This window comes from Tiliqua scincoides, chromosome 7 (assembly GCF_035046505.1).
Source record: "Tiliqua scincoides isolate rTilSci1 chromosome 7, rTilSci1.hap2, whole genome shotgun sequence".
Taxonomy (NCBI): domain Eukaryota; kingdom Metazoa; phylum Chordata; class Lepidosauria; order Squamata; family Scincidae; genus Tiliqua; species Tiliqua scincoides.
In genome coordinates this window covers 63,851,261-63,863,331 of record NC_089827.1, presented here as the reverse complement: position 1 = coordinate 63,863,331, position 12,071 = coordinate 63,851,261, and the positions used below count along the sequence as shown (strand labels likewise).

General features: G+C 43.1%; 1 protein-coding gene across 1 annotated transcript in view; it reads left to right on the top strand.

Annotated features, from left to right (window-relative positions):
- CFAP54 (cilia and flagella associated protein 54) overlaps window positions 1–8,277 on the top strand; it is a 135,129-nt gene extending 126,852 nt beyond the window's left edge. Inside the window, exons 70-72 of the mRNA XM_066634493.1 lie at window positions 1,520–1,676; window positions 6,183–6,260; window positions 8,158–8,277. Coding sequence (XP_066490590.1) covers window positions 1,520–1,676; window positions 6,183–6,260; window positions 8,158–8,277 — 355 coding nt within the window. The remainder of the gene's footprint in view (window positions 1–1,519; window positions 1,677–6,182; window positions 6,261–8,157) is intronic.
- Window positions 8,278–12,071: the final 3,794 nt, after the last annotated feature.

The following is a 12,071-nucleotide window of genomic DNA, read 5'->3' as shown; positions in this document are numbered from 1 at the left end:
GAGCATTATTTATGCAGATGCCGAAGAGGTCTCTGGTTCTCCCCCAATTGCAACACTTAATGCATCCCTTTTGGGTCTCAGGATCAGATGGCTTTTTTCAGGGTGTAAGGAGCAGAAGAACCCTGGTGCATGTGTGCAGTACACCAGGCAAGGTCTTCTGGAGAATTCCAGGCAGTAAATACCAAAACAGCAGATCTTTGTATTTGGTGGTACACTGGAATAATGACTTGACTTGAAGTGAAGCAGAGCTGGTAAGAGGTATTTGAATCCAGGAATCTATCAGATTGTGAAATAGGAAAGCAGGACTAGAAATTATGAAAATGGCAGCACAATCCTAACTATGAAACTGGTGGCACAATCCTAACCAACTGTAGAGCCAGTGCAATGACTGTTTTGCTGGCCTAGGCTGTCTCAGATGTGCCGTAAAGCACATCACGACAGCTTAGAAATTAGGCATGCTGATGGGAAGGCCTGTGCTGCCCCACTGGTGCTGGTGCAAGAGGGAATGCACATCAGAGCAGGGCCAGGGGAAGCATGAGGGATGGCCACATCTGGTCCCAGGGCAGGATAGGGCCAAATCTTATCTCCCTTTCTGGTCCTGAGAACTCGACATGAGGCAGCTTGGACTTGCGCCGGCTATTTAGCAGTCACAGATCTGAGTTGTCCCATTCAGCAGACTGGGGCTCTACCTGGGGTAAAGGGACAAATGTCCCCTTGCCTCAAGACCTCCAGCCTGCTCAGTTTGCACTTAGGATGCTGTGTGGCCAAGCTCCATGCCAGACCGTGGGATGGATAAACCAGAAGAAAACCAACAAAAGGAATAGTCCTAGTCCAGCCGAAGAACTTCTTTGAATTTTTCTGAGACTTCCAAGTGTTAAATCTAATCCAAGTTACCAGAAAAGCCGAGTGCAACCCTTAAGGTTATGGAATCTAAACAGTCTACACTAAAGAAATAATTGCAAATAATTTTCCAAACCTATTTACTATTACCATTTCATATGGGTTCTTTTGCACCTGGACTGTCTAAAATTCTCATTAAAGTGAAGACCTATAAATATGGGGAATGACTGTGCGTGAAAATTTCAGGTAAAGCTTAAGCTAAACTGCTCTTTACATGCTGCAGCAATGCCCTGAGAGTCCATTGGGCTGTTTCAGTGTTTAAAGGCTATAACCAAGGTGGTGAGGCCAATTGTAAGGGCATTTTTTCATGGATTGGCATGAGGGAGAATGTCAGTTCCATGGGGGAGACCTGTATATTTGACCTTGCCTGCATGACTGTGGGCCTTTAAACATGGCTTTAGCACCATGGGGTTGTCCCACCAAAAAGTGGTTCCTGTGCCATTGCTGCGTTGTGTAAAGCCTACCTAGGTAAACCTAATATCTATCCTAGTATAATAAGGCAATAAAAAGTGAAAATCCAAAGTCCCAAGGTAATGTTATTACTCAGGAAAGAAAATTTTACTTCACATGTACAATATTTATGGTATTATTTTATAGTGTTAACGCTCTGTTCTTTCAGTGTTATTGCTGTATGTGAAAAGTTGTCTGATCTGAGGCAACACATTGAAATATTAATGCAATCACCAGTGACTGCTGACTCACAAACACAGAAAGATTTCCTTTTAACAAGATCCCAAATCCAGATTGGAAAGGTGAAGCTTGATGAAAAAACAAAGGTATGGAAAGACAGATTGTTCAGAAAGCAGAGTGTGGCATTTATTTTTGTCTCTTTTGTTTATTTTTGTAAGGTAAGTTCATCATGAATACTTACCTTACAGGGTTGTTGTAAGGACAACATCAAGATACTACATGTGAAATGCGTTGCACACTCAAAAGTGTTACCTGAATGGATCATTACCTTCACTGAATCTAATGGTGGCTAGAAAGCAGTGAAGGGGGGTTCCCCTATGATGCCAGTCCAATTCAGATTCAGTAAAACAAGCTGTGTAGAGAAATACATTTCTTCCATTTCTGTCTTGCCTTTCTGCACATCATAGGCCCAGGGTGGGAGATTAACTATGGTGGGAGCCCAAAACAGCTTTATTGTAAGAACAGGCTCTGAATGGGTCCTTGGTGTTCAGACAGCACACAAACTGCTGTTGTGTGTAGCCATAAGTGAACTTAGCCTGGAGGATGTGTTTGAGTCTCAGGGTCCCTGGAAGCAGTATCTGAAGCTAGAAGAGTAAGTGCAGTAAGAACATGGAACTGCTTTGTTCACCAAGAAAAAAACCAGAACATGAAGTTCCTACTACTTAAACCAGGTATGAGCAATCCAGAAACTTCATGCTACTGCTGAACTGCAGGTGACTGTGTTGCACTGCCTTCTTCCCAGCTGGGCTCTTGAAAAAACAGTGTAGATTTTTAAATCAGCATGAATTCAGGCACATGTGGTTTATCAATCTGTAGTAGGCAACCTTCAGTCTCGAAAGACTATGGTATTGCGCTCTGAATGGTGGTTCTGGAACAGCGTCTAGCGTGGCTGAAAAGGCCAATTCGGGAGTGACAATCCCTTCTACACTGGGAGCAAGTGCAGTCTGTCCTTGGTCTGTCTCCCTGGCTATGGGCCTTCCTTCTTTGCCTCTTTGCCTCAGACTGTTGGCCAAGTGTCTCTTCAAACTGGGAAAGGCCATGCTGCACAGCCTGCTTCCAATCGGGCCGCTCAGAGGCCAGGGTTTCCCACCTGTTGAGGTCCACTCCTAAGGCCTTCAGATCCCTCTTGCAGATGTCCTTGTATCGCAGCTGTGGTCTACCTGTAGGGCACTTTCCTTGCATGAGTTCTCCATAGAGGAGATCCTTTGGGATCCGGCCATCATCCATTCTCACAACATGACCGAGCCAACGCAGGCGTCTCAGCAGTGCATACATGCTAGGGATTCCAGCATGTTCCAGGACTGTGTTGTTTGGAACTTTGTCCAACACGACTTTGTTCAACACGAAGCCTCAACATAGAGTCTCTTGGAGACACCCAAGATCAAAGCACTGGCACCAGCTCGACCTGATTCTCACCAAACGCTCCAGCCTTCCCAGCATCAAGATCACACGCAGCTATCAGGGTGCTGCCTGCGACACTGACCACTCCCTGGTGTGCAGCAGAGTGAAACTGCAAACAAAGCGACTGCACCACCAAAGGAAGGAAGACCTCGCATTGATACCAGCAAGACCCGGGATCATAGAAAAGTGGAAGAATTTGCGCGAGCATTTGAGGAATCTCTTCCAGGCCCGGTCAACGCAAACGCATCCAACAGATGGGAACATTTCAAGAATGCAGTTTACAACAACGCTTTGTCCATATTTGGCAAGAAGACCAACAAGACGGCAGACTGGTTTGAAGCCCACTCTGAGGAGTTGACACCAGGAGTTGACACCAGGAAAAGAGGAGAGCTCAAGCAGCATACAAGGCCTGTCCCAGTGAGTGCAACCTGCAGGTCCTCCGAGCTGCTCGCAGTAAAGTCCAGCAGACTGCCAGGAGATGTGCTAATGACTACTGGCTCCAGCTCTGCTCCCAGATACAGATAGCAGCTGACACGGGCAACATCAAGGGGTATGATGGTATCAAGCAGGCCCTAGGTCCAACGCAGAATAATTTATCAATCTAGGCTCATACATTTTAGCTTCACCTTTTAATTTTTTCCCCCAAATTAGTTAAGAACTACTTGCCTTCCTCAACACGAGATGAGCACTGGCTTCTAAAAGGGAAGTGTGGTGTAAAAGCACCAAGGGAATTCTTTATTTTTTTTTGTCCACTACATTTCTTAGTATTTTTATGTAGAAGACTGAATAAGGTTTGGTTACCAAACAACCAAAACTATTGAGAGACGGTCCAGTCCAGAAATTTCCCCGTGATCTGTTTGTGTTAATATCAGTGGAGTGGAATGCTGCCTCAGTACAGTTGCTGCTTGATGAATGTCAAGGCAAAGTAGACATTTATTTTCAAGGTAGGCGACATTTATCATGTGACAGTTTTCCTTCTGTATCTATTCTAAAAAATGATTAATGATGCATGTGCTGTCATTTCATTTGATGGATATTGTGACAGCACAGACAACAGCTCACTGTTTTCCATACTACAAAGCTACATCCTGAGTGGTTTGGGTGACAAATATTTTAACCGATCTTAATGTACAATACGTTTAAATGGCAGTTAGCACCGTTTTTTAAAGAATATTTTGAAGGACTGAAATTTTACAAATATTTTATTTCATAGCTAAATAACCCTATCCTAGTACTTGCCCCATGACTGAAGTATTTAGAACTATGGAAGTGCCATGGCATGGAATCTAGGAAGGGGAGACCAATCCTGCTAATTCTGCCTTCCTGAAGCACCATATCTCACAATATTTCTGAGGGTTTTCTGATCCTCAGGATTGCCTTTCCAGGGCTTTTGTGGGTGGAGGAGACAGTAGGAAAAGCCCTATTTTGTGAACAAAACACCACTCGTAGTTCTCTGGATCCGATCAGTGGAAAATAGTGTTGCCATGAAATTGCAAGGTTCTTTATATTGTGTTCTAGGCAGCTCTGTGGGTGCCAATATTTCTGATTGAGGGCCCAATCCTATCCAACTTTCCAGTGCCAGTGCAGCTGCAATGCAGCCTAAAGGAAAGGGAACAAATGTTCCCCTATGTGGAGGAGGCCTCCGTGAATGCCCTCCTACTGCAGGATGTGGCATATGCCCCATTGGCATGGCTGCACCAGCGCTGGAAAGTTGGCTAGGATTTGTACCTGTGTTGCCAGGTCAGGAACATTTTAATTTTGGTTGTTGAAAGGTAGAATCCCTTCATATGGTACAAATATGAGAAAAATTAAAATGCCCAAATGTGAATTGCACATGAAATTCTTAAAAATGTGCTCGTTGTTTTCACAATAACATTGAAATTTCACTATATAACTTACATTTTGCCACAACACCTTTGTGGCTGGTTTTATATTAAAACAAACAACCAAAACTTGAGGCCAAAACCAGAGTTCTGTGATCAACTCAAGGTTCTTCAGGATTTGCAACTACTGTATTTACCCTTCTTCTTAATGTGTGCCATTTGGCCAAAAACAATATTATGCTGCTGTTTTCAGTATTAATGAAAAGTTAGAGCCTCAGGCTTAGTAAACCTATGGCTCTGCTCTTCTGCTCCTTTCCATTCTGAGATTATTGCTGATTATGGTTCAATACTCTGCTGGACCAGGGTTTCCAGTAATGGACTGCAGGGATCATTTATCTTAAATTGCTACATTACTGCAAAGGAAGTGATTAAAATAGGATAAAGGAGGAGTTTTGGAAGTGTTGTGTTTCTTACATAACAGACTCCTTAGAAAAGGGGGTTAACACCCTTCATTCGACACCATAAACTTATCAAGGTAAGCAACACCATGGTCATCAGTACAATAGTTGAGGACACAGCAGTGTCCCTGCCACCTTCACAAATGTTTTTGCTTTGGAATAGGGGGCTAGCAAAAGTGCACTTCACCCATTTGAGGGTTTATCAAGTGTTTAGCAGTACAATTCTATCTTATACTGGAACAAGCAGGCCAGGAGGCCTGTGCTATATCCAGCTCAAGATTGGGACCAGAATTGGTTCAGCCGGAGGCAAAGAGAAACTCTTCCCCTTACCCCTGTGTAAGCCACCACAGCCCTGCTGGGTCTCCTCGGACCTGTGCCATCTTGGGAGGTGACGCAAGTCCAAGGAGAAAGTAGTGACTTAGAGCCGCTCCGCGCTGCTCGAAGAACTGGGTTAGGATCTGGCATAACTGCTGGGTCCCAGCCACGCCTCTCACTCCCCACCCACCTGCTCCCTGGCCTCTCTCCCACCTCCTCCCCAGACCCCTGGATCTGCTGAGGTTGGCCGACATAACCTTCCCGCCCCGCAACGAAGTGGAGGCTGGATGCAGCCTACATGGCCCAGCCAACACACAAGAAGGTGCAAATGTATTTTACAACATGTTTGCGATCCTCCTGGGCTGATGCAAGGGACTTGGTCCAGCCTAACTGATAGTTAGGATTGTGCCCTTGGTTGAATGTCTGAAAAGGCTCGTCCCATCCCCCCTCAAGTATTTTACAAGAACACGTAAAAAACCCAAATGGCCTTTGCTTTGAACAAAGTAGTTCACACAACACTACAAGCAATAAGACCTATCAAAGAAAATCATACAGTATAATAATAGCATTTATTGTTTTCTTTTGTTTCATTTAGAAAATGGTCAAACAGTGCTTTTCTGAAATAAAAGTCTTGTTGTCCATTGGCCGAAAGCAGTTGTTACCACTTACTGAGGTATGTTATTTAAATTTTAATACATAAAGCTGACAAATTGTCACCTTACACAGCATTTCCCTACTATTGAGTTTTAATAAAACATGGTCATATTCAAAACATGTGTCATATTCAAAAATATTTATATCAGCAAAATTATAAATTCAATTGCTTTATTGCCAGGAATATAAGCTTCAGCACAGGGCATGAAACAGCAACAGCCCAATCTTATTATCTCCCCTTCCCCCATCATAGTGACACCAAACTGGTGAACGCTGTATTCTGCAGTGGGAGTGGGTGGGCCAGGAGGCTTCAGTAGGGAAAATGTTTTAATCCTCTTACCCCTGCGTAAGCATCCTAACCTGCAATGGGTCTCCTTGAACCTGCGTTAGCATGTTTGCCAGCGCAAGTCCAAGGAGAGAAATGGGATGAGGAGGCTGCTGCTGGAGGGGAAATGATCTGGCATGGGCTATCTGTGATGGATTCTGCCCTCCTGAGTCTTTCCCACCCCCATTATGCCCTCCATTCCGCCCTCCCACCACCTCCTCCTGCCTCTTACTTGCTCCAGTGAGCGGGGTTGTCAGCAATGGCAGGGCAGAAAGGCATTGGCGCTTCCAGCAGCAAACTAACTTGTACACTATCGGAGCACCTGTCGAGGCACTGACTGCTTTATGGCAGTCAGCGCTGTCATAGGAGCCTCAGGCATCGAGGGGAAGATTGCACTCAAAATCAGCCATGCACACAGTAAATCTACCTGAGATTTGCCGTCTGATATTGAGAATTCTGGGATTATGTAATGGAAGATATTATTGTATTGCAAATACTTCATTTCTTCTCATGCAGTTGCTTTTACATTTCAAATTGTACATTAAAAAAAAAAAGATGGACTTCCTGAAACTCACATATTCCAAATATTTGTCTTCACTGCGGACACATAAATGCATGTGGTTTTGTAATGGGAGCTGCTAGCAATCTGCTCTGACCTTTTCCCCAGGGATTGTACTAGAAAAAGAAAATACAGGCAGCCCTCATTATCAGCAGGGGTTTGGTTCCTGGAACCACTGTGGGTAAGGAAAACTGTGGGCGTTTGAAACCTGCGGTTTTCAGTCCTCCTCTCACCAAACCCAACCTGAGGTTTGGAGGCTCTTGTGAAGACCGGAGAGACCATACATGTCTGCCCGTGGCCTCTGTGGGCTTCAGAAAGCCATCGGGAGCGGTTTAAAGGTGATTTCTGGTTTGAAGTCACCTTTAAATGATTCTTAGCTTCATTCTGAAGCCCACAGAGGCCACAGGCAGATGTGCGCAGTCTCTGTGGGCTTCAGAAGAGCCTCTGGATGCTCCAGGTCGGCCCACACTGCAGATTTGGGGACCTGAGGATGAAGAAACACAGGCCCCCTGTACCCCTTTTCTGGATATTTTCTGGGTATTTAGGGGTAGGAAAAGAGGGTGCTGGATAGTTTCCTGACCCTTCTGAAGTCAGGAAGACGCTACTCACTCCAGTGCAACCCACAGGTATTCTTTCTTCAGAATGTTTCTCTCCCACAACTGCATCACTGTCCATCTCCAGAGTTTTTCCTCTTAACGCTCATATGTACATATGAGGACATCTTCCACTGCTGTTCTGGTTATGGTTGCTGGCCAGTGAGAACACCCACAGGGCCTGTTTTTGGCAACTGAAATGTGTGTAACACAGTTTTAACAATGTAAATTTTTTGTTGTTGTTAATGGTTTTTTTTTTTCTTCTATTTTCTGTAAATTTATTGTGCTTCTGCATTGGATGTTTGTATGCCACCTCAAAGGCCTTGTTAACAAGGGGAGAGGCAGGAGAGAAATTTTTTCAAATAAATGTCCTCATATTGAGATTTTTTTTTTGTTTAGTAAATGTTGTTTAGTAAGAGAAGTTTCTCTTTCTTTCCAGATCCCATTTGACATCACTTTACCATCAATAAAGAATTTACAGAAATTATTTGATCCAGCTACTGGGTGTGTGATAACTGCAGGAAATGTTTTCAATTGGATGGTATCTTTGCTTGAGTGATCTTTTGGAAGTAAAATTTCCATGCATTTAAGTGAAAGGTGATTAACCTGAGAGACTGACACCAATAGGAAATTTCTTGTTGTATGAGACTGAAAACTAATCCTTAATCTTTTCTGATGTATATATAAAATATTTTAAGCAAAACTCAAAATAATAAACATGCATGTTCTGTTACTCTGTATGGCTAGATAGGATTGTTCTACATTCAGAATTTAATTTTCCTATGTCAATGTGAGTTTAAACAAACTGTTTTGCATAATTCATTTATACTTCTCTATGTTCTTTTAAAATCTTAAAAGCAAATATCTTAATTTTATTATTTACCATAGATGAGCTTTTCCACAGATGAGCTAATAAAACTAATTTCTTCAGAATGCCTGTTTTGAGCAAAAAAAAAAAAAAAGCGACTTTAAACTGAAAGTGATGTTTTTATTGCCCTTATAAGGTATTCTGAGGCCTGGCCCCCTGTACTGGGGTTGGTGTGCTGTGACTAGCTGTGCAGTGGACTCTGTATTCTGTGTCATGTGGGTGGAAAATGAATGGGGCAGGAAGGTGGTGGGAGGTTTTTTGGTTTCTTTCCCCTTCCATTGTTCCTTCCTACGCAGCTCTCTGGGCATAGCATTTGTCTAGTGTGTCTTTTGTCTGAAAGGGGGGGGGGGGTTGGGATATGGCATTTTTCTGATACTATACTGACTCGTGGGGTATGTCCATTGGCAGGCAGGCTTTGCTGGCAGAGCTGTAGTTGCGCTTGTCATATGTGGACACACACTGGCATCCTGAGGACAGATTGGGCTGTGAATTTCTGATTGTTCAGCAGCCTAAGTTCCTGTTTGAGCAGAACCTTAATATTCTATTTGAATTTTTGTTAACATTTTGAATCTCCTGAGGATGTAGATGCCTGATAGCACAATCCTATGCATGCCTAATCAGAAGCCAGTCTTATTAAACCATTTCTGCCCAACGTTGCATATATGCAACGGGGTACACCTGTGGGCTGGGTAGAGATGGGTTAAGTTTAATGGGTCTTTCTCCTAGGTAAGAGTGTATAGGACTGAAACCCAAGTCTTCTGCAAGGAATGACCTTTTCTTTCCCTTCCTAGCACTGGATCAGAAGCTACCCTTTTGTGGCTAAAACTGACTCCAATAACTGGATGAAATAACATTTTCTTTCCAAAAGGCAACCATCTCACAACATCTTACTACTCCGAAGAACCAAATCAGGCACAAAAAGGTGCAAACAGTTCTACTCTTTCACCAATCGCTACACTCCTTCCTCTCAAGCACTGCAGACTGGCTCTTTCAGGCCCTAGTCGTGATGTTTCTGCAGACAGGATAGTTGCCATAGATGTGCAACTGGTTACTGCAGGGGAAGGAAAACCCCACATTCAACAATCTGCAGTGCACTTGGTGGGGGAAGTTAAAGAGATGGGCAGATTCAGTGCCTTTGCTCTGAAATGCCACTGTTATTGCAAGGACCTAAGGCTTCTGCTATGCTTGCGATTCTGCCAATCAGACCATTAAATAAAAATGGCAGTGTTAGGCATTTCTGCCTAAGAGACAGTAAACTATCAACACCAATCCATCAACTCAAATATCTAAGAGGCAAGGAGAAGAAAAAAGATTCAGTACTTCTCTCTTTTCAGTTAAAAGATGAATAAAATTCCCTTGCCCTTTCTGTGTTGCTTTCAGAAAATAGCTCCAGCAAGAAGAGAGAAGAAAAGCATTAAATATCTGATGCTTCTAGGATAAAAAGCACAGCACGAAGCCTTTCCCCCATTCTGGAAAGGTTTTTTCAAGAGTATATGTCATAAATAAGAAGGCACAGGTTCCCATGGAAAAACAGCTTGAAATTATATCTGAGGAATACTAGTAAAAAACCATTTAAAAAATTCCACATTAAAACTATATTACTAACAGCCTAATCCTATCCAACTTTCCCGCACCAGTGCAGCCATGACATAGCCCCAAAGTAAGGGAACAAATGTTCCCTCGAGGAGGTCTCTGTGACTGCCCCCCTACTGTAGGACACAGAGCACACCCCATTGGCATGGCTGCACCAGTGCTGGAAAGTTGGGTAGGACTGAGCTGTAAGTAAATTAAAACCTCTTTTAGGAATGCTGTCTTTGAACAGCAATCAGCAGGGTACCTATCACAACTATTAAAATCATTTTGAAAGGAAAGATTTCCTAGTTATTTGTCACATTTAAAATAGCTTTTGTTTTTATGAAATTTTAATGAAATAAGAATTGGTCACCACTTAACACAGCTGCAAAATTGTAGTGCTGAAATTTTGATACCATGATAACCATGGCAACAGATGTTCCTGTCATAAATCCAAGATTCAAGACTTTATAAGTTCCAGGAAAAAATTATTCAGAATTTATTTTAATATATTTATATACAGGTGTGTGCCACCTGTATATAAAGGGGATACTTTCTCTGATCCCTGTTGTTAGGTTATTGTGAATATTCAGTCCAATCTATTGCCTTTATTGTGTAAACAGACACTCCCTGCCAGACACTAGCTGGTTGCACAGGCTACTGGAGATAGATTGTCTCTTCTTTGCATTAAGAGCCTCTTTGTTGTATAAACAGACACTCAGCTGCAGGCTATGGGAGACTCAATTGCCTCATTAAGAGTATCTTTATTGTGCTTTGACCACCATCATATATGCAGTCCATCCTTAAGTGAATGGTTGTTAAGCAGCACACGACTGTACTACTTTTATCCTATGATTCAAGGCAGCTCACAACACAGACAGCAGGCCAATCCTAACCAGCACTGGTGCAGACTTGCTGCCTGGCCAACACTGTATCCTACACTGGCTAGGCTGGAGGTCTCCTCTGGGGAAAGGGACATCACACTGGCTTGGATGAAGACTTGCTTGCCCCAAAGAAATTTCCATGGGTGACTTGGAATTTGACCCTGTGAGAGAAGCCACCTCCTAAATGTGTCCTGGCTTGGAGCAAACAAGTTGCTAACCAAATGAAGGATCCCCAGCTGTAGCTGCCCTCACCAACTCCATAGCTAAGCTCAATTAAGGGGACAGCCGCCTTCCTCAGCTAGGCACTGCACCCTCAACCAGCTGCAAGAACAACAGCAACAACAAAAACCCACCCAAAACACCCTTTAGGTCTATGGATAAGCTAGCAAATAACAAAAAAAGGTTCCTTGATGAGCAATGCAACTTCTGCACAAGAATAAGGTTGTCTGCCTGCTCACTTCTTGTCTAAAGGAGATTCCTTGATCAATAGATCTCAGAGATTAAGGGTGCTTTGAAAGCCTTGAATGAAGTGGGGTGTAAATTTGTTTATATAAGAAACTGTTCAGGACAGCACTCATCCGACAAGTTCCATCTCATCAGAACCAGGAATTTAGACAAAAATGTGTTTCATCTTGTAAGTGTGTGTATAAGGTTTCCATTTCTAGGGCTGCAGTCCTACCCATGCTTCCTTGGGTGTAAGTCCCAGTGTATGTCTAAGCCACCATGTGCAGTTTTGCACTGGAAGTGGTTTAAGTCAGTTCTGCCCAATGTTGCATATACGCAACAGGGATCAAATGTGTACAGCTGTGGGCTGGGCACAAACGGGTTAGTTAGGGAGACAATAAACACAGAACGTTGTCCACAAGGTGATTCCACTCCTGAAGTTTCTGATCTATCAGCCAGGGGACAATACACATTTACAATAAAAATATGTATTTTATTATTATTATTAATAGTTATTAATAAGTTACTAATAGTTAATTTGCCATTATTTGATTTTTCTCTGTAAACCGCTTTGTGAACTTTTTG